Genomic DNA, 26,188 nt, shown 5'->3' with positions numbered 1-26,188 from the left:
GTAATCCGTTTATCATTTTTAAATAATGTATCCAGGACCTGAACTGAATAAACGATCAAAAATGCCAGCATTCTGGCAAAATGATCATTTGCAAATGGTAGATAATTTGAAAATGCATTAACCTGGGCAAAAATATTGTTAAGGTGGAGTTAAGGTTGACAGTTGTTTGCAGTGTTGTTGTAGCCATGTTGGTCCCAGCATCTTACGGAGACAAGGTGGGTGAAGTAATACCTTTTATTGGACCAACTTCTGTTGGTGAAACAGACCAACTTTCAAGCTACACAGAGCTCTTCTTCAGGTCTGGAAAAGTTATTCAGTGTCACAGCTATATAAAAGGTGGAACAGATTCTTGAGCATAAGTCGTTAACACGTATTTTAAAGCCACTTCACCTTTGGACAGAAGTTGGTCTAATAAAAGATATTGCTTCACCCACGTTGTCTCCCTTAATGTTGACAGTAGGTATCAATAACTTAAGGATAACCCCCCCCCCCACCCTCCCACTACAGTTTGAGCATTAGAGAGCCAGAAAATTCAGAATTAAAGTTGAACTTAAAAGAAACACAAACATTTTAAAAGCTCATAAGCAGTTAAGGTTGCCCAAACAACATTAACCCTGACCTCATAATAATGACATTCTCCCATCTTCCTTCCCTCTAGAGACTTGCTAAATGCTCTCGCTCTGTGTCTAATTACAGAGACGGGCAACAAAAATGATTAGGAGTATGGAACAGCTTCCATATGAGGAGAGATTAATAAGGCTGGGACTGTTCAGCTTGGAAAAAAGACAACTAAGGGGGGTATGATAGAGGTATATAAAATCATGAATGGTGTGGAGAAAGTGAATAAGGAAGTATCATTTATCCCTTCACATAACACAATAACTAAGAGTCACCCAAAGAAATTAATAGGCTGCAGCTTTAAAATAAACCAAAGGAAGTACTACTACACACAATCAACCTGTGGAATTCGTTGCCAGGGGATGCTGTAAAGACCAAAACTATAACTGGATTTAAAAATAAATTAGATAAATTCATGGATGATAGGTCCATCAGTGGCTATTAGCCAAGATGGTCAGGATGCAACCCCATGCTCTGGATGTTCCTAAGCTTCTGACTGCCACATACAGGGACTGGATGATGGGATGGAGCACTCACCAATTGCCCTGTTCTGTTCACTCCCTCTGAAGCATTTGACATTGGCCACTGTCGGAAGACAGGATACTGGGCTAGATGGACCATTGGTCTGACCCATGATGATTGTCGTTATGTTCTTACAAGCATAATCTGTGGTCCATTCTAATGATTAGTAGGAAATTATTTTCTTCCAAAGTACATTTTTGTTCTATGGGATATTTCTGCCCAAAGGAAGCTAGAATTAGCACAACTTCTGTATTAAGAGTATGGGATCCTAGTTTTGTGGTCACTGATAAAATAACCATTTAGTATGGATGGCTAAAGTTGTCTAAGAGATTCGGGTTTTTCTTAGAAAAGCGTTATGGCTCTGAGATATCATCATTTAGGTGTTTTAAGCAAATTTCCGTACTGTCAGATGTTTTTGTTTCTTTTATAATTAACCTTAACTGTACTGGTAGTCTTAACTTTAAAAGCTTTTCCCTAGATTTTTTTCATGGCAGAAATAGTTACACACAGTAATGATGTAATATTTTGAAAGAGATGGCTTGAACCTAAACTCTAGAATACCAATGTTGTAATTTTAAAGAAATTATTAGAACCATATAGAAATTACATATCAATCTGTAATATATTTAAGATTAAATTAATATATAGTTGATTCTGTACAAAGGTTATATTCTTGTTTATTTAACACGACCATATTTTACCAAAATTATGCAGAGAAATACTAAGAGATGAGAAAATGTACAGAATTACCTTTATCCTGGTATTTCTGATGCCATTGTAATATAATTGCTTGGTCTATAGTAAACCAGTGTAAGAGAGAACATGTGCCTGCTAATCAATAGGCATTTAGCACTGCTATTCTGGCTTCTTCACATAGTGGATCCAATTTGCCATCACCTCCTAACAGAGAAAGATAACACTTACAAAGGATCTGTAGAGTAAATAGACTTTCATCTTGCCTACTACTCCTTATCGTAGCATTCATACGTTCCTTTGAGTTCTCCCATTCAAGTGCTGGAACCCAGCTAAACCCTGCCTCTTGTGAGACCTCTGACAGGATTCCCAAAAAAGTGGTTACATCATCAGACCATTGTAAATCCTGATGTCATGGAATTATGGTAGTATCTGGTTCTCCCTGGACCTTATCCAACTAACAACCAGGACTGATTTTGCTTAGTTAAATAAGTTGATGAGACTGATTCAGTCTGGGTCAGTATTTGGAGTGGAGAACTTCAAAGAATACAGAAATATTGCAGGCAATGGATGTGCACTGTCGTTGATTCGGTAGATAGATGGCACTCCTCTATATAAGCCAGTATTTAATCAATGCCCCAGCATGGAATTAGGTGCTATCTAAGTGACATCTTTCAGGTAACAAAACTGAAGTCCTTGCCACATGTAGTCATAGTGATTCTATGACATTTCTGAACTGGTAGAGGTATTAATTTGAGCTGGCTGGAAAATGGAAATTCCTTATAGAAAAAAAAATTCATGGGTTTTTGGGGGGAAAAAGTCCCAAATTGAGATGAAAAAAGTTAAACTGTCCTAGGAAGTCTATTGCCAATTTCACTTTCTCCCTGCAGGCAGAAAGTGAAATTGGCAAGAGCCTTCCAGGTGAGCAACCAAGAAGGTGTCATTTTGACAAAATTGAAATTTTCCTAGGGAACATTTCAATTTTGCAAAAAAGGGCAGTGTCTGTCAGAAAATCATTGTGCTGAAAACTCCCAACCAGCTCTAATATTAATTACAGTTCTGGCCAAATTCCTGTGTAGGTTATTAGACCCAGTTATACTGAACTCCCCCTGCTGTTTCAGTTGAGACACTTGCCTTCTGTCCTAGCCTGCTGTGCCCCGTCCCAAATGTGGCTTTACTTCAGTTACACTGAAATGACCCCTTTGTATATAATCTTACCTACCTCACATAACTGTGAGGCTAAATTATCTATGTATCATACTTATATGGCCCCATTACTGTTGACTGAGTGCCTCACAATCCTTAATGTAGAGAGAGAAGGTGTGTGGGGTAAAATCTTTTATTGGACCATCTTCTGTTGATGAGAGAAACAAGCTTCAAGTTTACACAGAGTTCTTTTTCAAACACCCTGTGATGTAGGGAAGAACTTTTTTATCCTAATTTCACAGATGGGGAACTAACACATGCAGACTAAATCACTTGATCAAGGTCAAACAGCAAGCATGTGGTGGAGCAGAGAAATGAACCTGTGTCTTCCAAACCCCAAACTAGTGCCCTAGCCACTGGGCCATCCTTCCTCTTACTGGGCACTTTAAGATGCCTCGTGTATAAGGCATTTTAGAACTGCTAAGTATTAATGTTAAAACTGACAGAAATTTGACTGTCGTAGGAAGCACTATTCCTTCAAAATTAAATAGCTTTTAAAGAGGAGATACAGTGTAGAAACTCCTGTACTTACCAAAGTCCAGGTCATTAATGTTGCACTGGAAAACAGTCTCTCCATTCACTATGAGTTCTACATTATTCCAATCTGGTATCTCTTCTAGAATAAGTTGGTGTCCATCTGCTTGCAACACAGCTACAAAAAGAGCAGAAAAGCAGCATGCGGTAACTGTCATTTGCTTGGTTTTTCATAAGCTTTTAGTGTTTCTAAAGTCTGGTACTCATGAGAACAAGGATCCAATAATAAGGCACAGTGCAGGCAAGCACTGTGCAAGATTATTCACAAAATTCTACCAATTCTAATTTGCAGCTTCACTATTATTACAGTAATGGGCCTGTGTTAGATGAAAAACTCCACTCTTTCTCAATTATAGTCTTGCATTAAGAGAGGCAAAAAACTGACTATGCACTTAAACATGCTATTAATTGACATAACATTGGCATGAGGAACCCTCCATGAGGAAGACAATTAACTTATAGGTAGTTTCAAAAGAAATCTCTAATAAAACATTAAGACAATGCTATTGTGCAACTGGAACAGCAGGCAAGCTTCAACTGTACTGTTGACTGGCACATATAATGCATCTTGTTTCTGAAAGGTTGCTTAGAGAATTATTCTTCAGTATAATTTAATATTTTTGAGATGCTCTAAAGTAGTCAGGATATCTCTGGTCAGATTCTCCATGTATGTTTTTCCAGAACTTGATTTGAGATCCATTCTGAACAGATTGACCTATGTTAGCCACCTGCTTTCACAAGCTAGAAGGGAATTTGCTTATTGCAGCACATTATACAGTGCTGTCTTAAATTCAGCAAACCTGAGGAAATAGGAGGATTGGTTATTAATACAGTTCTAACAATACATGATTAGTGTATTCTGATTTGAACTTTCAAATTATTTGTAAATGGCATCTTACTCTCTCTGCATGGGAGGGTGGGTGGGTGGCTTTTTATGGCAGTCCAAGCTGTACAATTAATTAATTCCATTAAGTACTTATCAGTACAAAACTACAAGGGTGTGGGCTAATATTAAGATCAATTCTTTTCATTTAACACACTGATCAGGGAACATGCATCTACTGTAGATCTCTAAACAACCGTACTGACCAATGCAAAACAGTCCTTTTCAGCTCAGTGTTCCAATCAGTTTCTTTCAGAAATGTAGACAGAAGTATAAACTTTTTGCATCTAGTAACTATTACAGTTATGACTTAAGTGTTGGCATGTGTCCACTTCATTGTTTAATCGGTTTACTAGAGCCAACTGTGAAAAATATGATTACAGAATTTTAATTTAACTTCTTGAGAAACTACAGACAGTGTGCTCAGCAAGGAGTCCACTTAATAAGGTAGTGCTCCTTGAGCTTCCAGCAGTTTGACAGTTTGGGACAGGCTTCATTAGATACTTTTGAATGCTTTCTGGAGAGTTTTAATGGGCATCTGTGATAATTAGCTCTATAAAGTTCACATTTACAAAATATAAACTACCTGCAGTAGGTGGTATTCCATTTCTGTACTGTCCACTCTACCATTTAACTAATGTCCTCTAAATTAATTTCTGAAAAGGATAGCTCAATGGGGGACTTACTCAAACAATTTCACTAATTTAGGATCTGATTCTGCAAAATCCTTATCCATGTGTGTTTCTTACATGTTCCATTGACTTCAGTGGAACTCCACTCATTAGTAAACACAACATGCACAAGTAAGAGTTTCCAGAATCAGACCCTTTGTTTCTTTTTTTCTTTTCTTTTAATAAAGATAATGCTTTAGAACAAATTTATATGACAACTCACTGTAGGTGCATTTCTAGGTGTGGATAGGCAGAGATTTTTTTATGTATGAGCTATTGTAGATGGAAATGAACAATATAATTAAAGTGGGAAAAATATTCCTTAATAAATGGAAATTAGACTACAGAAGATCTTCCTTCATGTACATTAAAAAAGAGTTTTACAGCTATAATATAAATAATTTTAATGACAATTTTTCTCTTTTGTGTTTGGTACACTGAACTGAATATATTTTTCCACAGCTATGCATATCATCATTAAACTCTTCTACCCATAGACAACTCTACTTTACGTCTCCCAGCACTGCACTAAAGGGTTAAAGGCTTATTTTGTTACCTTTATACTGTTTACACCTCAAGCATAAATATATTGTGCACCTCCAGCTCAGTTCCCAGTTCAGATGTCTCAGCTATGTACTGAGGGTGAAATCCTGGCTCCACTGAAGTTAATGGGAGTTTTCCATTGACTTCAATGGGACCAAATTTCACCCTTAGGCTCAAGGTACCCGTCTGTCTACTTTCTATTAGTTGCTGTGAGTTATCAATGATCTGTTAAAAGAAAGACTAAATAAAGTTACTGTGTTGGTTTCTAAGTACCGATCTTATACATTGATCTTATGAATTTATGTAAACTCTGAAAATACATAAAATTTAAGTTTATTTCAGGCTTAGCAAAGCTTTTTAATGGATTTTGTGTAATTGGAAAACTACAAGGAAATAAAGTAAGCTTTTTTTTTTTAATGAGCTAGAAAGGATTTAAGTACTCATTCTTATTAAGTCAGACTTAAGGATCTACTGTGTTCTTCCTCTAACACATATCTAACTCCCGTTCATGGAAATTGCATGCATAATTGCATTGATTTCAATAGTTACTTGAGAGATGGATTGGGTCAAAATGTGTGTATTAGCTGAATTGAGGTGTTATATTTTTGAGTGTGTGTGTGTGGTGTGTGTGTGTGTGTGTGTGTGTGTGTGAAAATAAAATCTGTATGGGTAGATCAACTGATAAATGCACTGAATAAAACAAAGCAGAAAATGATTTGTTCTTGACAGACAATTGTCATAGATGTTATAATATTACTGAGCTATTATCCAAACTTCTCTGAAAAACTAAATGATTGGAATGAGACAGAGTTTGCAAACCATTTGCATTGTAAAGAACTGTAAAGGAAAAACAGAATGTTTCCCCTTCACCTATATAGAAACATAACTATCCTGAGTGTTTACAAGCTAAAAATGTAAATGCTGCTGCTGTATTTTATTAATGAGGTGAGAGGAATATTGACTCTAGATCTGATTCATATATGTACTGTATACTTGTAATTTGCAGATGTTTGTACTCAAGTGAGTGCCAAACTATAATGGCCATTGCCACTTTCAAGTTGTGTGGAGGGGAGAGGTGGAAGGTGGGTATTTAATATTGTTGAACAGTTACTGAGGTACGGTTAACTTAAGACACACTTCCATGCGAACATCGTTTATCTAGGGTTGTGAAGAACACCTAACTATAATTGAAAGCTCTAAAAACCCTGAAAATTATTTGTCTAACTTTTCTTGTGCGGGGACGGGGCCTTGTGGATAGTCAACTGGGCCCCAGTTCTGCAACCACTAGGCTAATTTAGGTGAGGTGATGCAGGAATGTAGGAGGTGTGCTCAGGGTTAGTTAAGAGGGAGAGTGGTGACAGGATCAAGGTTGTAGTCAGTTTCCTCTGTTACTTGCCTGAGCCTCTCTCCTAGGAACAGCCCAGACCAAACATTTTTGAAGAGGTGAGGTGAAACCTCAGAAAGTGGGCGGGGGCTTCAGCCCCGGCTCCTCCCTAACTCCGTTCAACTTTTCTTTTCTTTAACTAACTGCATTTCACTTGGCCTCCCGCAGGGCTTATTCTTCCCCTCCTCCCCCGGACGGGACACGCTGTGCGGCCGCTCCGTGTCCTCATCCCATCTCCAGTCCCGCCTAGGGGCGCGCTGAGACCCGTACACTGGCTAAAGCAGCCGCAGCGACTTGAAACGAAGTCGGGCCCCAGCCGCCCGCCAAGGGTGGGGTGAGGAGCGGGTGGCGGGCAGGCCTCGCAGAGGTTCGGTGGGAGCCCGGGATGGACGTTCGTCGCTCCCCCCCCCCCCGCGCACCTTGCAGGCCCTGCAGGCGGAATGACCTGTGCTGCAACACGCCGCAACTCCGGTAGGGGCCAAACCGGAGCGTCACGAGCGCGCGCGCGGGCATGGCTGGCGCTTGGAATCCGGGCCCCGGCTACAGCCGCGAGCTGCCGCGCCGTGTGGTTGCTAGGGGAAACGGCGGGTCACGTGGGTGGGTTGGGCTAGGCTCGGTCTGCGGGTCACACCCCACCCACCTGCAAAGCGCGCACGCACCCAGGCAGGGTTGGTGCGTCACAGAGAGTCACACCTCCACACACCGCCCGGCACAGCCTGTGGGTCACGGGCTCCGAAACAGACGCACAGCCTGGCTGGCTCGGTTTGTGGGACACTCTCCCGCTCCCAGCACCGCCGCCAGGTTTTACTGTCCTTTGAAAAGGGGGTTTCCCTCCTGCCATTGTGTATTTTGCAGTAATTTCCCGTTTTGTAACAAACATGAATGTGTGCCCTACTCAACCAGCTGGAGCCATCCTCCTTGAAAACAGCTACTGAATACACGACAGGTGTGCCGGTGCAAGGCATTGCCCCTTGACACCAAAGGCTAAAATGTTATTTCTGAAACAGGCTTTTGGATTGATCAAATGTGTTAATTTAAGCATTAATCATGCTGATTATAGTAGTGCCTAGCGGTGGACCAAGAATGGGCCCATTGTGCTAGACCCTGGGCAAACACAGAGCAGTAGACAGTCCTCCTTACTGAATAATGTTGGTGACCATAAAGGTTATTTTGTTTTGAGTCATTATTAAAGGAAAGAAAGATCTGGGATAGTAGTTGAATTCTAGTAGTTGCCTAAAAATTCTTTGACAGTTAATAAGAATTTAAAAACAAGGGTTTCCAGTGGAAATACTTTCTCAACTATAACTCATATTTTAGGTATTTTAAACTGGTATTGTTAGAATTGTAGTAGTAGGATTGAAATCTCAAAGGCAAGGTGTACTATGTAGCGGTTAGAATGTGCACTTCCAAGTTTTGTTTCTGGTTCTGCTACTTATATGGGGAGATGACCTTGGACAAGTCACTTAACCTTTCTGCTTCACTTGACGCTTCTGTAAATTGGTATAATACCACCAGTGTTTGTAAAAATTCCATAGAAAGCACTATGGAAGCATGACCATCCATAAAAAGAGGATAGTGAACTGCTAGCATCAATGACATGGCCCATCATGAATGAAGAAGTATTCCAGAGAGTGTAAAAATAGACTGGAAACCTTTTTAATGATTCCTATCTTGTCAAAGAAAATGTAGATGATATCTAGAAAAATGGATTATCTTCAGATGACAGCAAGGGTTTGTTATGTTCTTTCTCCCAGCTACATATATGCAGAGGTCCACTAGCAAGGAAGCCTTTTTAAGCTGACACTTCTTAATAGCATATCTGACTGACTGACGCTTCTCCATTCCATACAGAACAGAGGGCCATCACTGCCTTCCATCTTTGAAAGTCTCTTGATGCAATCTTAGCTTCTTCCCATGTCAATTTGATAGCTTTCACTTCTGCTTCAGTTGTGCATTTCCATGTTATCCATGGTCTACCTTGTTGCCTCTTACCTTGTGGATTCCAGTCCAATGCCTGCATTATGATGTTCCAGTCTTTTCTTCATATATGTCCTAGCCATTTCCATTTTTGTTCTGTAATTTCCTGTCCCATAGGTTTTGCTCCTCCAGAATTCTTCACTTGTGATTTTTTTTGGCCATCCAATATTGAAAATTTGTCTAAGGTAGTTGTTTATGGAAACTGGGAGCTTAGATAATAAGGTCTTAAGTCTCCAAGTTTCAGTGCCATATAGTAAGACCAACTTTAGAATGGTGTTAAATATTCAAAGCTTTTTGTGTAGAGGGCAAGGGTCTGTTTTTTTCCAAATCCACTTTAGAGTTAAGAAGGCATGTCTGGCTTTCACTGTTCTGGTTTTAATGTCTTCATCATGTATAGATCAAATAATAATACTATCTATCAAACAGAACTGTCAATCGAATTGCAGTTGCCGCTTTACCTGAATTTTATAGATTTCCAAAAACCTTTGATACAGTGGATAGAACCATTTTATGGAGGTTAAGTCACTATGGAATCCATCAGAAATTTGTGAACATAATTCAGAGCTTCTATGAAAATATGACACACCAAGTAATAACTAAGTCAGCTGATTAAGCCATTAAAAGTTACTACCATCGTTAAGACAAGAATGTCTTATGTCACCCATATTTGGTTTTTTTTTTTTTTTTTAAACTGGTAGTAGATGGGTTATGAGAGGAACCATAGAATAAGTGAGGTGCATACAATTGACTTGCACATAGAAGTTAGACTTTTGTTACAGACAGGTGTGTGTGTGGCAAAGCTAGTGTTTGGAATTGGAGGCAGAGGCCAGGAACAGTGCCGAGAATCAGAGCCAGAGTCAGGATCCAGGAGTCAAAGCCAAGGGTCAGATCAGAGCTAGAAACTGAGCAGAGCAGGAACAAGGCAAGCATAGGAGTGATGCAATGGCAGGCATAAGCGTTGAGCAGCTGCTTTCCTGGTGCTGTTATTTCTGGGCTTAAGAGCAGGCCTGGTGACTGCTCTCAGCCAACCAGGGGGTTTGGTCTGTTAGGGTGTTCAGCTGGTCCCAAACTCGGTGGCAAGCTCTGATTCCTGCCAACCTTGACTTGGCAGGTTACATCAGTTAGCTGTGCCATACCCATAGAGACATGCAAGCCAAAACAAAGGCTTTCTAGGCCTAAGCATGGCTAGTAGGGTTGAAAATCGACACCGAGGAACCTGGAACCAGAGAATCAAAACACAACAAGAAACACCAGTAATACTTTCTGGGACTAACGTAGAAGAGGTCTGATAGTGCACATATCTTGGCAGCCTTGTATGTATGTCAGGTGGAACAGAAGAAGACATCGTAGCATATCTCGTTTCAACATATTTGCTTAAGAAATGAGGCTAAAATAACTGCTGTCTGTATGATTTAAATAAAAGCAATCGGGGCTTTTCTTGCAATACTTTTTATTGGATACAGATTTTACTCTTTAAATACTCTGAATTCACAGTACCAATATACAGTTTATTTCAGTTATATAATATAGCTATAGCTATTTGTTTCTTTAAAGCATAAAACTTAGAACAGAAACAAAATTAAGATGCTATAAATACATTTACATTTGCCATAAATCTATACTATGTTATAAAAATAAAAATGTCACTAAAATATTGATTTTGTATTCTGGTGATTCACATACAATAAAAGGTTCAGATACATTGTTATAGCCATTTCCTGCAGAACTTACAAGCATAGTGCCACTGAGACTACTCACAGGCGTAAGTATTTATCCCTTAATATGCGTCACCATTAGGAAATAAGATTTCTCCCACTTCTGTCCGTTCACTGTGATTTTTGAGATTCATGAGAATCTCCTTTTTAAGTGAGACATCAATCTATAAATACCTTTGGGCAAAGCCCAGCATTGGGTGGGAGGGTGGGCAGGCTTGGAAGGATTAGATTTTTATTGGTAAATGTCAGTAAATGTTGATTTCACCTTACCCACGCAAACGGATGAAAAATATTTCCATTAATAAGAATGAAAATGTATAGATAGGCAAAGGAAGAAAAATGCTGTTTGAGAATTTGTTAGAGTTTGATTTATGGATATTTACTTTGTATATGTTGACGTGATGTTGACAGTTTATGTTTTAATGGTTATAAAGCTTTTACTTTTTGAATCTCAGCATATACTGTCATTAAATAATTATTGTCTGACCCCCCACGTTTTCCTGCACCTGTGAAAATTTAAATAGATAAAAATTTAAAAAAATGCTTCTCATAATTTTGTGCAACTGTGAAAATTTTAAATCAATAAAAAATGAAAAATAAACAGATATTATCTCAATTATTTTTAAAAAAATTCTGCCAAGCCTGTATGTTTGTGTGTACATATATTGCATGAAACTTTACCTTCCTGAACCATTTTGCAGTTAATAGTTAGATTTCAAGTGTCACCAACATATTTGTGATAAATCATTGTCACTTGTTATATTAATGTTTGGCAGGATGAATTCAATATAATTACAACATTCTCAAAGCACTTAGTATGAGTGATCTATTCACAGCTTTGTAGTTGAACAATATTTAATAGTTTTCTGTTAGCTTTGCATAGATGCATATGCCGAAACAAAGTGTTTTAAAGCTGCTGAACAAAACTGTATTCTACTGGTTTAAAACAACTGATTTTAAATACATTCACAAAAAACTAACCATTTCCTAAAAGCCACAGAATATTCCACTGCAACACAGTTTCATATAACATGGTTGTATGTGATTCAGTTAACTGAGAGACTGGACCGTAACTGATAAATTGAGAACACTTTCTGGAATCACATTTGCTATGAGTTTTATCCAACTTGCATACATTAAGTATCATTATCCTTAAGTAAAATTTAGCCACAGCTGGGATGACTGCATTTCTTGTGCACAGGCACCCTGATTCAGGAAGGTACATCAACATGCTTAACTTTAAGCATATGAGTAGTTAACATTAAGCATGTGCTTACGTGCTCTGCTGCATCATCCAGTTTGCCATTGTGGCCTATAAGGATATGGTGATGTGAAAAACAGATGAATAGGAAAAACAGGTCAATATTTCTGGAATTATTAAGTAATTGCTGGTAATCAGGAAGGATTAATGGTGGTTGATATCTTATTCAAATGAAAGAATGATGACAAAACCTTCCATTGTTAATCAGTTTGCAGTGAGGAAAATAAAATCATCTGCATGAGTGCTGCACCCTTTTGTGGTCAGTTTTTCTGCCTGCCAATTAATAGTAAATTAATATTATAAAATACTATGATTTTTTTTAATCCAGTCTGAATTTCAATGCATACAGTTGTGTGCTGAGTACATAATAATTAATCTGAGCTATTTTGTGGCATGTGCTTGTGCCAAAAAAGGTGATAAAAATGCAAGTTATACTTTGAAATAAACATTGACATCTGTCAACATGTAAAATCATTTTTTTCCAGTCTTAAATATATCTAATTAGAAAAACCATAACCATACATCATATTTTCTATAAATTAGCAAACTCAAAATTGTCCTAGTTTCAAAAAGCTCAGTCACAATTCTGTGATTGAAAAAAAAAATCAAGATATTTTGGTGACAAGTTTGTATTAAAAGTGCAGATTGCCTTAATTAAACAAGCAAGATCATATTGAGAATGTTGTATGGTAATTCTCATAGCAGCAGTATAAAAACAAAATGCTAAGTCACATTTTAAACAGCAAATTAAAAAAAAAGAATTAAAAATGGTTAATTGCCAGATAGCATACATGCTACTTATTTTAATGTAATTCTTTGTTATATTAATTTTGGAAAAACATCATACCATAGCATTATTTAATACTTTAAAAAATTCTTTCCCTTTTTTACTATTGACTGAATGCAGTTCTGTGCCGTAACGAAACCACGTTTTTTCAAAGCAGTGAACACACATTAAAAATATGGGACCATATCTTCAGCCAGTGTAAATTAACATAGCTGAATTACACAAATTGAGGATTAGACCCAGGGTGCTCAAATATGACAGGCGACCCTGTATAGCCCTCTTGCAGCAGAGTACCTCAGCATGTTCTTAACTGGAAGTACGTGAATAGTCCCAATGAAGTCAATGAGACAGCTAGCGCTTAAAGCTAAGCATGTTCATATATACTTTACTGGGTCGGTTCCTAAATTAATTTAATTTAATAAATTATAAGTATCCTTACAGCTATGCAGTTAGTCTAGTGTAGTGGATCATATTCGGTCCCATGCACTTAGGGCTCTGAATGATGAGGACAGACATTCAGCCCAATGGGAGGAGAAAGCACAGATCTCCACTCCACTATGTCCAACTAAACAACCCCCGCTAAACTGTCGAGAGTGACCTTGCTGACTGGCTATGGGTCTTCTCCTGCTCCTAATTTAATTAATAAGAGTCTTTTTATTGATTATCATGAAAGTTGGATAGGAATCAGGATGGAAGATCTCTAGACAGAGCTAGCTGTGTCTTTCAGTCAGAGAGAAAATCACAGAAACAGAGGTCGGGAGTAAAGTGGGTAATGGGGGGTGCCTCAGGTTGCCCCACTCCCAAAATAGATTTGTTACAAAAGTTGTACCCTTGGTATATTGTTCTTACCATTTAGTTAACTATATTAAACAATACTGAAGCAAATGGCTTGTTTAAAGACACATACTCAATGTAAGACTAAAATGCTTAATCTACTATGTATGAATCAGCACTTTCTGTATCTAAACACAAAAACAAACACCAACAGATGGAATGATCAGAAGTTAGAATAAGTGAAAAGTATTCTTAAAAATGGATCATGTCTGTAACTTCTACAGTGGGGACTTGTGCATTTTGCAGAGCATATCTGAGTGCCTGCCTCTCTACTCCAGGTATTTGTAACTCTTTAATTTCTTATGATTGCTGCAAATCTACTGTTAGTCATGTGACTGAAATTCATTCCTGTGCAGAGGGCTGACAAAAGGATTTAAGGGGAACTGGTGCATAGGCCTCACGCTGGGCCTCTGTGAAGAGATGGATTTCACCTTGTATGAGGAGGAAATAGGTATGTGAATTAATTTAGGGCAAAATTCTCTCTGCTTCATCTTATGTATCTTGACTCTGATGTACTGCTACAAACACAGAACTCCTGATGCAAAGACCCCATGTAGATTATTCTTGCTTTTACTAGGAATGCATGTGTGCATGGAGCTAATCAAGGTCAGATGGATGGATGTTAAAACCGCTTTTGCAGTGGGATATTTTAAAACTAAATATTGATCGGAGTGGTGATACAATATGTATCCATATTATTGCCATCTTCAGTTCAACTGACCAGACCAATCGTTACTGCTGACTATAGAGCAAAAACCAAAAACTTCAATGTTATAGCATTCTAGCTTTCATCTTGATTAAATAGTACTCTTACCTAAAACGAGCTGCGTTTTTGTTCTACAGTAAAATGTTTCTCATTATACCTTGCCTCTGAACAGTTGTATCATTGTTTCTTCATAAGGAGTTGCAGGGTGGGGGAAAGGAAAGGGTGCAGGAAAATGTCACACAGACAGTTAGAACTTGCGTCTATTTTGAGATTTTACAGCTGTTTCTTGTTTAGCCAGTGATTTTGTCATAGTAGAATTGCATTTGCTGCACAAATCTCTCATTTCCATGAGACTTTCTTCCACAGCTTTAGCAAACATGACTGAGGAGGTCTCTTTACAGTCTTTAAAGCTTGAGATGCAGAATAATATATGCTCTGGCTGTGGGTTATAACATGCACCATAACCATTGGGGATCACAGGCCCATAACAGCAGAACATTTCCATGGTAGTTGGAACCTGATAGTGGGAAGAGGGGAAAGAATGATTTCAAGTTTATTTCAGTGCCACTGATTAATCTAGTTAAGATTAAAAAAATTATTCCAAAAAAAAAAAAAAAAGACCCAAACATTTTAAACATAGAGGATCTCTTTACCAAATAAGGTTGCCTTAATAAGAAGTCTGGATACCAAAATCAGCACTTTGACACACAAAACAGCGATGTATGTCTCTAAACACTGATCTGAGTGTCCAAATGCAGAACTTGGATGTTTTATTTAGTTGCCTATGTTTGAAAACCCAGCTCATTTGCATATATTTCACTTATTCTATCATTGTAAATAGACTTTTCATGGCTATTAGCTTTGCATACTGATTTCTACAGAATAACCAAGACTGCGTATCAACAATTATACTGCCTAAAATTTCCCTAAGATTTCACTCATCTTATCTCAATGTTAATTTAAACTTGTAATGTGAAAAGTTTAATTAGTTATGGAATGTAATACTTGTGCAGCTCTTAACATTTATAATAAGGAAGCCATGAAAAAACAGTGTATTTTAATGCATTCAGCTATTAGTTGAAACAATTTTTCTGTTACAATTCAAATGTAATTGTGGCAATGCTGGAATAAAACATTTCCTACTGAAGGAAATTTAAGGGTTGTTAGAAATCTATACATTTCAGACTTTGTGTACATGAGCCTTCAAAAGTGACTTTTGGCTTTTTAATGGTGTAGAACAAGCCATTAGTCCTGCTAATAGAGTCATAGAATTGTCAGATAAATTTGCTGTGCAACAGCCGAAGGCCATCAAGCTATTCAGAAGCACTTTTTGCTCATGGATGGTTTCTTGGAGAATTTATGTAGTGGTATTCTGGCTACATTCACTCATGTCTGAAAGCCCACAAACATTATGACAAGATCAAATTACTTATTAAGGTTTTTATGCTTCAGCACAATATTATCTTCCTCTTTACTGCAGTCCTATATAGTTGAGGTGGAGTTTCAGTAAATGAATTACTATGTGATTTCTTTTTTCACCAAGCCTGCCACTGAATGTAGACAAACATTTAATTTTTAAGTTTTGGTGCCCCCTATACATATTAAATTATTGTTAAAAATGTTGAATCTAGGAAATATTGGTGTGACTGATCATTTTGTTACCAGCATATACCATCCGTAAATGTAAACACGCATTTGCAGATCAGGGGTTGCAGTGCTGGCAATTTTTGTGACTATCCAAAGGATGAATAAGCCTATAGTTAGGATATTTACGCTCTACATTTCATGTTGTTATTCCCCTACTGTTGGATAGGCTGAGCCAGTGATGGTCTTAGGTCTGTGCCAGCTGTGAGGCTGCCTTGGGGATCCACACATAGCCAGTCCACCAGTCATAGGGTCTGAATAGCACAATCTCATTTCTAGTTGTCGTCTTATCCAGTTTTCATCTCATCTTCTGATTAAAGCTCTTGGATGTGTTTCTCTGCTGCTGCCTTCTTCCTAATTTACTGTTTAGTAGAACTTCCCATCTGGTCTGTAGCAGATACTTCAGACTAAAGCCTTGCAACCCGGTGTACAGGCAGTGTGCCACAGCCATGTAACAGCCAGTCAGCATTGTTTTACGTGTGCTGAGGTGGGAGCATTGGCAGATGAGGAAAGGCTGCGCGAGGCCTTGTACTACTTAGTAAAGTGCATAAGTCCTTGCAGAACCTAGGCTACCACTAGCCTGAGATTTTAAACACAGTTGCTTTTAGAAATAAATATTTGTTCATGCTTCTTGGTCTCTCTCCCCACCATGGCAGCATGTTTGCCATGGTGGCTGTGCTGTCACTGGAAAACAATTATTACAGGAGTTGGTGCCTTTCGATCCCCCTTCTGAAGTGGAAGGGAAGGAAGCACAAGGTTCTCATGCAAGTTTTGTTTGATTTTGTGTTCAAGACTAGGCTTCACAATGTTTGTCTGTCAGTTGGGGTAGAGCTTTGTATAGAGAAGGGAAGTTATGGCTTCAGCCAATTTTTGTTATATGCATTTTGACTATGGAAAAAGACTGTGGAATGAAAATCAGGGGAATTTTGCATGGCTGTTGGTGTCGCTGTCACAATATTTCAAAGCCACCATTCTTGTTGTGAACCATAGAATCAGCTGAATAGGAATGAATTAGTTCTGTCTTAGACTTAGAGTCGTGCTATAACAAAACCCATGAATTTGAAACACTAACCTGGCTGGTTGAGAGGATAAATCGACTGCTTGTCAAATATGTTTCATCTGTAAATATCTCTGGCAGTTCCTTGCAGTGCTCCCGTGCTGTCTCTCTCAGCCCTAGCAAGTGATTGTCTATTGCCATTCCAGTAATGGCCTAGGAAAATATAATAGAAAACAGGCAGTTTAATTGACAAGGTGCAGAACTACAGAACTCCCAAGTATTGCTGTCATTTCCCTTGGTTAGACTCAGGGGACTTGGTTTGTGTGGAATAATGCCCTAACTGTATTTTAAAATGACATTTAAATGTACATTGTGGATAATCAATAGTAAAAGTTCAGAGTACTTTGAAAATGTAAGTGCTATGTAAGAGCCTGATCCTGAGAAGTGTTGAGCACCCACAAGGCCTACTGAAGTTATTTGGAATTATGGGTGCTCATTATCTCTTAAAATCAGTAAGTATCATGGGTGGGATTTTCAAAAGAGCCAAAGGGAGTTAGACATTCAATTTCCAGTAAAACTCAATGGTAATTGGGTGCCTAACTCCTTTAGGCACTTACGAAAATCTTACTTCAGTGTTTGTACTGGTTTCAAGGAAATTTTCCAGGGAGCTCCAAAACCTCTCCAAAAGGTAGCAAGAATATTCTCAGAAATTTCACTGTTGTGTGGATTGGGTCTTGGTTGATAAGGGGCTTAGAGTCCAACAGAATTTAGATCCACAGAGTTATCTACGGTTCCCAATCACTAGAGAAGAAGGGGTCAGGAAGTGGGGATTCCCTCTGTTGACGCTACCACTGACTTAACTTCCAAATCCTATCCCGCCATACAGTGGCATTATCTCCTAGGGCCAGCTATCCTCTGATTGTTCTAAAATCCTTATCAGGAATGTGAAAGAGATAACCATGACATCCTTATGACATCATCACCACTTACTTGTTACAACCTTCCTGTGCTTTGGGAGACTAGAATTGAATTAACTGAGAATTTAAAAAAAAATTGGCTACAGCAGGCTAGGTTTTGGCTGTTCTGAACTGGGTCACTCCAGAAGAACAGACACATTTAAATCTAACTTTTTCCTTCAGTTTATTTACCACAGCTGCCAGCCATGGATGCTGTCAAATACCTTTTTGGTACATATTCAAGTTCCTGGTGAATCAGTTGGTGAATGTATAGACTTCATCCAGGACCGAAAGCTAGAGCTCATCACTGGTGAAATCATTTGAGCAGGGCAGATCATTTATATGCAGAACAAGAAAGTTCAAACAACAATTAAAGCAGAATTGATGGCTAAAGGGGCACAGAAACCTAAGGGTAGGGAAGACAAGATTTCCTTAAAAAAAGGAGAAAGGTAGGACTCAAAGAAGGCAGCAATTTGTTTTTTCTGTCAAGGAAAGAATTGTCCTAATGTCTAAGTAGATGAACAATGCAAGGGGCAGGGAATAAATAACCTTGTCTGGCTTATGAAGGAAAACATACCTTTGATCAATGGTCTGTACGCCCATCAGCGCACATGGTTCAGAGACACTGGAGAAATGATTGTGCAACATAACAGTGGTTACCTTGGTTTTTCCCATCGAGGGAAATTGACTTGGTGATCAAAGGAAATATTTTGCTATCACCCAAGATTTATAAGACTCTTAGCAATGACATTTTTGCAACATAGATCAATACCATGTCTGAAAAGAGACAGAGACAGGCTAACGAAATAAACTGTGAGTCAACACATAGGAAAAAATTGTGCTAAATTGAATTTTAAGGCTCCAATTTTAAGATAGCAATGTTGCTAGAAAGCCCCAGCAAGGGAAAATAAAATCACACTAAACTGCTGTTTATGTTATGAGGTGGATGTTTGATTTTCTTCAGGGCTGGTATGTTTCAGTCTGTAACATATACAATTTAGTCAGATTGTGTAAATCTTCACTTGAATGTTCCCATAGTCCTAAGGCACATCTGTTAAATGGTGTTCTTATGAGAATGAGGGAATGCCCAATGATCAAAAGTGGGTGGAGTCCTTCTACATCTAAAATTGAATTCCATTATCTCTTCAAGTGCATGATGATAATATGCCTTCCTCAAAAAAAAAAACAAAAAAAAAAACAAGGGGCGGGGCAGAAGAAAAAGTAAAAAAAAAAAAAAAAGAGAGAGAGCGGGAGCTAATGAAATATTAAGGTTGAGATTTTAAATTCCGTAGAAGTTAGGAAACCCAGAATTAAAGTTCCCAAAGCAATTTTAGCTCTGTCCCATGAGTTGCACAAAGGTCTAATATTTGTAACATTTTTTGTTTGTCAGACTGAAAATGAAGTACTGCATATTTTTTGGTAATCTTGGGGAAAGGAGGCACTCTTATTTGTATTAAGGTAGTGCCCAGAGAGCTCAGTGAGAGTAGGTCCCCTTTATGCTAGGAACTGTACATGCACACAGTGAGAAACAGTCCCTGCCCTGAAGAGCTTAAAATCTACATAAACAAAGACAGACCCAGGATGTGTGAAAAGAGAAGTATTAATAGTCCCTTTTGACAGATGGAGGACTAAGGAATAGAAAAAAATCTGTGGTAGAATCAGGATCTGATCCTCCAGTGTCCCAGTGCAGCACCTTCCCCACAAACCATCATTCCTCATCCCTTTCTTCATTCCACAGTCTGAAGAATGCCTCCTTTTACACTTCCCCCTCACACTCTGCACATGCCTTTGGGATAACGATTAGTGGAGAATGCTTTCTTGACTATTACTACTGTTTAAGCAGTAACCGGCAACGATTATGCCCAGCAGTTTACAGTGAATTTGTTAGGCATTGGACTGCGGCAAAACCAAAGGTGGTAAATTCTCTAACAAAACTGTTTATTAACAATTATTAACATCATGAGTGATTTGAGTAAGTTATTACTATTGTAAGTCAGCACTTTGTCTTGACACAGCAGGTTGTGAAGTGTTACCAAGACTGAGCTGCTTCTCTTTTAATCAACAGAAAATGGGTTGTTTTACTAGTAAAGTGATTTTTTCACCAAGGGGATCCCCTTGTTTTATTATAGAGTACATTCAACAGTCTTTTTAAAAGGGGGTATCATACAATCATTCATTTGCTGTTAATAACCATGATTTTAAAATGCAAGTTCTAGGTCATTTTTTTTGGAATACGTTTCATTCGGAGAACCAGATTCTCAGCTGGGGTACCTGGATGCCACTCCATTGATGTCATTAGAGCTTTGCTCGTTTACTCAATGGAGGACTGGGCTCTAAAGGCCTAGCTGCTTCCCCTGAAGGTTAATATAAATATAAAAATATGTCAGTAGCCAGCTTTAGAAAAGTAAACCCTTGTATAGCAGAGACCTTCTTAAACAAAAATATTGGATCTAAATCTCTGTAAACCATGGGAGAGCTCTGATTTTTGCAGTTCCATCTCTGTGTGTGTGTGTGTGTGTGTGTGTATGTATGTAGATGGGAGGGCTACTGAAAGGTTTTGCTGGTTACTTTTATGCATGCTTGCTTCTATTCCCTACAAGACCCTTTAACGTTCACTCATCACATTATCTTAAGCTATGTCTATACTTGGAGCTGGGGGTATGCTTCCCAGCTCATGTAGACAGACTTGCACTAGTTCTTATCAGGATAGCACACTAAAAATAGAATGCTAACCATGGTAGCACAAGCAGCAGCATGGGCTAGCCATCCTGAGTACAGCCCCCTCGGACTCTGTGGGTTCATACTTGGGGCGGCTAGTTCACGTCGCCGCTGCCCGTGTAACTGCAGCTACACTACTGTTTTTTAGGTCTCTAGCTGGATGAGAGCTACTGCAAATATGTTTGTGTGAGCTGAGAATTAGCACCTCTAGCTCCAATATAGATGTAGCCTTAGTATGCCCCATTTCCTCCCCCTCCCTCTACCATTCCCCAGTTGTCGGCCTGGTTAATGGTTTTTGGTGATCACAAGGAGAAGTTAGCAAAATCTATCGCTTGGTTTCCTATGGTCTAAAGATTTAAAAGCGCACAGATCTTCTCATAGAGTTTTTGGACACTAGACTAAATACTGTGCTGAATTTAAAAAAAAGAAATACAGGTGGGTCTCTCATTGTGGTCCTGCATCTGCCTGACTGTCTGAATCTACCTGTTGCTTCTTGTCTTATACCTATTGTAAGCCCCTTGGAGCAGGGAATGTCTTTTTGTTCTGTGTGCGTACACTGCCTAGCATAACAGGGTCCAGTATTGGGGCTTCTAAGTGCAACTACAATACAAATAATAATATTAATAAGTGTCACACAAATATCTAGTGTCCATGTGGAGAGATCAACTACACAAGGCATCTTCTGTGACAACACTATATAAGAACTATCATATTTGGAAAGGTTATGGCCAAGAGTGTCATGTCCAAAGGTTATCATATAAGCTAATGACCACTGTCATATTCAGACATTTAACTTTACAATATCAGTTTCTGGAAAGTGAGATCATAGAAGATGGAACCATATGGTGGTTTGGATGGTAGGTCAGATAGTCAACAAGATAGTGTGAGACACTGGCTTCCTCTGTATTCAGAGGTACCTAAAATATTTGAAGCTCATGTATGTAGTGATTATGTCTTTGTGGGTTTTTTTGTTTTTTTTTTATAAAACTGACTGGTTTTTCATCAAGGCAGAACAACGTCTTACTCACCAAAATAGTATAATTAGTTTGGGCTGTGATTGCATCTTTAAATCGTTGCATCTTCTCAGATTCCTGTTGGTGGAGTAGAAACATAACTATTACTGAAAATCTCTCCATGAAATAGCTTCTACTGGCAATGAGCTAACAAATAATAGTCCGTACACTCAAATGTCCCCGGTTACCCCAAAATACCTTCTTTGTTGTGGGCACTCAGAATGAATGGAAGGCCACTATGGTTCAAAGTTATACTCACTAGTATTGCTTTATTTTGTGTGGCTCAAATAGGTCATAGGACCTGATCTAAAGTCCATGGAAGTCTTGCCTTAATGGAGTTTGTATCAGATCCATAGTCAACATAACGTCTAATATATTTTTTTTAACCATACTCTTATATATGTGGCATCAAATGTCACTTAATAAATTCAAAGCAGAATGAATTGTACCATTACATGTATTGTATTAGTGAACAGAACCAGTTTATTGATACTAAAATATGATCAGTACAGATAAGATAACTGGTGAAGAAAATTCTCAGTATCTGTACATACGGTATATAGGGTAACTGTATATAGTGTAGGTCACTGCAGGGTCAGTAAAGTTTTCAACAGATGAAGGTGTGACTAATTAAATTTTAAAAGGCACAATAATTACATAGTTAACTCAGCCTTGAAAAGCCATCATGGAAATTTACCAGACTAGACACTAAATCTATTGACCATCCTTTATCATGTCAACAATGACAGTGATGTTAGTGGGGGAAAAAAGTATTGATATTTTACCAGCTGGTCAAGAAAATCACTCCCCTGAGTGAATGGGAAACTAGATTTCCGAGGCTGCTTTAATGTTTACAGTACTTCACATCTCTGGTTACAGAATTGTAAATCCGCCAAGTATCAGACTTTCAGTCATAGAATCAATCCTATGGAGAGCTGCTACGGTATATCAAGCCAGATGTTGCAGATTAGTGAGATCTTGAAACAGCCAAAAGTTACTGACTCCTTTTGTGTAGTTCTAAATGAACAGGAAAGCTTCAGTTTGCCTGGGCAATGAGTGATCTCTTGAATAAAGAATTCATTTTAGAAGCAATCCAAGGCCATCATCAGAGACCTTCACAGCACAGAAGCTGATGTCTCTTCATGAGATAGAGCCAGGCCCCAGGTCCTTTATATGGATTCAATTACAAAATGCAGTCTTTAAGTCTGATTAATTTACAGTTTCTCAAGCAATCTCTGCAATGTCAGATGTTCCTTCCTGTGAAGATGGTGTCAAGTGCATGAGATATATCTCCTGTGTTAGAAAATCAATCTGACTCAGACTCAATCTTTGGTGACTGTTCAAGCTATCATTTGAAAATCACTTTCTTTGGTATCAGAAACAAAATATTTTCTGGTTTGATTTGGACTAATGGCTACTAACAAACAATACTTCAGAGAATTAAAGGCTACTTAAATAAAAAAACATGTCTTTTAGTCCAACAAAAAATGTTGCCTTTTCACTTCCATAGGAGTGTGGGTCTGAAAAATTCAGCTAGTGGAAGTACTTCAGTTAAGGGAATCCTGTTTCTAGTTCATTTTGTAACTATAGTATATATGGTTCTTTACTGAAAAAGAACGGTGAAATCTGAACAAATAATTGTATTCCAAAATTATGGGTGAAAAATCCACAGGGCAAATCAGATGCCCAGCACCTTTCCAAATGGATAGTCTAACAAAATATGCATACTTTATTATCTCCAGGAAAACCATAATTCCATGGGGCAAAACTGCACAATAGTAGTACAAAGGGCCTACCTTCAATCAAACGTCCTCCGAGAACGCCCCCTGCTCGCTCCCCACCAACGGGAGAGGGTTTCGCCCCGACAGCGGGATTGGACCCCAGATGGTCACATGACCGGAAGCAGTCGGTGCGACCCCTCCGCCAATCGGCGGGTGTTTCACGCCAAGAGCTGGGATTGGACCAGCAAGGGTTTTTGAATTTGTGCCAAGAGCTGGGATTGGCCCAGCGAGGGTACAGGGAGGAGCGGGGCTCCCCCACCCCCAAGCAGAGCGGGCTTAGGCCATCCCAGAAGGGAAAGGTGCACCAATGGGGATGTTTGAGCGGTGGCGGCGCAGCCCCCCAGAACTTTTGGGGCCTTTTAAAGCGTCTCGTTTTCGAGACCGCATGGTTCACAGCTCGTGGAAAAACGCTGAGAGGGGAACATGGACGCCTTACCACCCCCGTGAGGCCTTTGAAATTTGTTTTGGCTCCTAAGTTCTTGGCCCCCTGGCGTAGAAAGTGTTACATTAGTACCCTCAGAACTGAGGAGGACACGCCTTTAGCCCAGCCTTTGTTCGACACACCGGAGCCCGAAACCCAAGCGCCCGACGAGCCTCACGCTGTCCGTGACCGTGGAGGAGGGCGGGTCGCCAGCGGGACAGGCCGAAGGAAGAAGTGGGACACAGGTAAAGGAACGAGCACGATTCCAAAATCGGAATAGAAGACATAGAAACTGAAACCTCAACGTAAAAGTTAAGGCTGAAGGAAATGTCATATGCAGTTTGTACCTCGAGACAACCTGGTCAGCAAGAAGATTCAGATGAATAATGTTTTCAAGCCTTATAAGCAACAATCTTACATAGTTAAATGAACACAAAGTAGACAAAAAAAAAAACACACTGTGAAGAGCAAAATAATGCTGGACAGGAAAGTAAGGGATGCAAAGAAGCAAGACAAATAAATGTTAAATTTGCATCTTCTCCAATATTTTTTAATCGTTATCTTTCTAAGAAATGTGAAGGTGGCTGGAAATTCCATTGATAACCTAAACGTCTCATTAGAGTTCGCATCTGTGCTAAATGAAAATAAACATGACAACTCAATCTGTTACAACAATACTGACGTTAAGTGTTACTATGCAATTACATACACTTTGATTCTGGTCCCTGGATTAATAGGGAACGTTTTAGCTCTGAGTGTCTTTTTATGGCTACATGAAAGAAGCTAAAAGGGCTGTGATATTTATGATCAATCTAGCCATTGCTGATTTAGCACAAGGTTTATCCCAGCCTGTAAGGATTTTCTATTACGTGTCTAGAACATGGCCCTTGGAGGAGGTGTCTGCATATTTTGTTTCTACCTTAAGTATGTAAATATGTATGCAAGCATCTACTTCTTCGTTTGCATCAGCGTAAGATGATTTTTGTTTCTTATGTACCCCTTCAAGTTCAGTGACTGCAAACGCATATATGATGTGTACATCAGTATTGCTCGGTGGATTGTAGTCTGCATTGGCCGTTTGCCTTTTCCTCTTCTACGATTTAACTATAGTGAGATGAATATCAATAATAAGTGCTTTGCAGACCTCCCCATAAATGATATTAAACTTTCCAACTCCATTGTGATGATGACCATAGGTGAGCTGATTGGGTTTGTAACCCCTCTGCTGATAATTCTGTATTGCTCTTGGAAGACTATCCTATCATTAAAAGAAAAGAATTCCATTTCCCATGACTTTGGAGAGGAAAAAAAAAGGCTTTAAAGATGATCCTCACCTGTGCTGTGGTATTTCTGATTTGCTTTGCACCTTATCATATCAGTTTTTCTTTAGATTTCCTTGTTAAATCACATCAGATAAAAAAATCCACATGCCCAAAATGTTATTTCAATATTTCATGCAGTGGCTTTGTGTCTTGCCAGTTTGAACTCCTGTGTAGACCCAGTCATATACTACTTTACTTCAGATGGATTCAGAAGACGACTTTCAAGACAAGATTTGCAAGACGGTATTCAGTTACACAACAGAAGTTATGCGAAAAAGCATTCCAGAACTGTGTAATAAGGTAAAGTGGTAGGATATTATTTAGCTGAGGTGAGTCCTGCTTTGAGCAGGGGGTTGGACTAGATGACCTCCTGAGATCCCTTCCAACTCTATGATTCTATGATATTAACATTGCACTTTCTGAAATGATTGAAAGAATGTCAGTGTTCAACATCATATTCATGTGGCCCAGCTTATTGGGGAAAATTCTGAGGTCCTTTATCAGGCAAACATCTGTTGATTTCAATGATCATTTGACTGATTAAAAAACTGACAAAGGACTTGAGGCTTTCACCTTTTTCTTGCAAAATTTTTGTGAATATTGAATTTAAACAACGTATTATGTGTATTATAAAAAGAATTGATATGGTGCCCAATCCTGAACTGGCCAAGCCAGAATAAAATAGCTTTGTTTATGTGAAACTGATGAGTTTAAGCTTGGGATTTCACTTGTTGAATAGAGCTCAGGCCAGAGTACTAATTCTGCATCCAGCTATTGCTGTGTGCAGGACAGGGAGCGTAAAGGATGTGACTCCCGGCCTGGAGGTGGAAAGAGCAGGCAATCCGCTACAGGGGTAGCATGTTTGATTATTTTTAACATATATTATATAATGTTACTTTTTTTGTTCCATGCTATTCTTACTAAGAATGATAGGTGTTTTTATTGCAGTGTGATTTATTGATTATGGAATCCAACCCTTCAAGCAGCCTTTCATCAGGGCAA

General features: G+C 38.8%; 2 protein-coding genes and 1 pseudogene across 2 annotated transcripts in view; 1 reads left to right on the top strand and 2 right to left on the bottom strand.

Moving 5' to 3' along the window:
- Positions 1–1,885: 1,885 nt before the first annotated feature.
- Positions 1,886–7,612, bottom strand: CUNH10orf53 (chromosome unknown C10orf53 homolog). Its single transcript, XM_067552473.1, has 3 exons — positions 7,474–7,612; positions 3,572–3,691; positions 1,886–2,040 (listed from the first exon to the last, which is right to left on the bottom strand). The coding sequence occupies exons 1-3, from the start codon at positions 7,565–7,567 to the stop codon at positions 1,976–1,978; spliced, it is 279 nt and encodes a 92-aa protein (XP_067408574.1). The 5' UTR covers positions 7,568–7,612; the 3' UTR covers positions 1,886–1,975.
- A 6,969-nt stretch (positions 7,613–14,581) lies between these two features.
- The window catches only part of CHAT (choline O-acetyltransferase), a 43,522-nt gene continuing 31,915 nt past the window's right edge, over positions 14,582–26,188 (bottom strand). The window contains exons 12-14 of the mRNA XM_067552981.1: positions 21,678–21,740; positions 17,051–17,188; positions 14,582–14,851 (exon numbers count right to left, since the gene is read on the bottom strand). Of these exons, the coding sequence (XP_067409082.1) occupies positions 14,582–14,851; positions 17,051–17,188; positions 21,678–21,740 (471 nt within the window). The remainder of the gene's footprint in view (positions 14,852–17,050; positions 17,189–21,677; positions 21,741–26,188) is intronic.
- Positions 24,503–25,482, top strand: LOC137156193 (probable G-protein coupled receptor 174; annotated as a pseudogene).

Source organism: Emydura macquarii, unplaced genomic scaffold, assembly GCF_026122565.2.
Source record: "Emydura macquarii macquarii isolate MOO-44397 ecotype Brisbane River unplaced genomic scaffold, CSIRO-AGI_Emac_v2 contig_1390, whole genome shotgun sequence".
Classification (NCBI taxonomy): Eukaryota; Metazoa; Chordata; order Testudines; family Chelidae; genus Emydura; species Emydura macquarii.
This window is presented reverse-complemented; position numbering and strand designations above follow the sequence as displayed.

Excerpts from the sequence above, each read along its gene's own strand:
- CUNH10orf53 (XM_067552473.1), bottom strand. The coding sequence starts at position 7,567 with ATGCCCGCGCGCGCGCTCGTGACGCTCCGGTTTGGCCCCTACCGGAGT. Across the intron at positions 3,692-7,473 it reads CCGCCTGCAGGGCCTGCAAG|CTGTGTTGCAAGCAGATGGA; the intron begins GTGCGCGGGGGG and ends CTCTTTTTGTAG. Across the intron at positions 2,041-3,571 it reads CATTAATGACCTGGACTTTG|GAGGTGATGGCAAATTGGAT; the intron begins GTAAGTACAGGA and ends TTTCTCTGTTAG.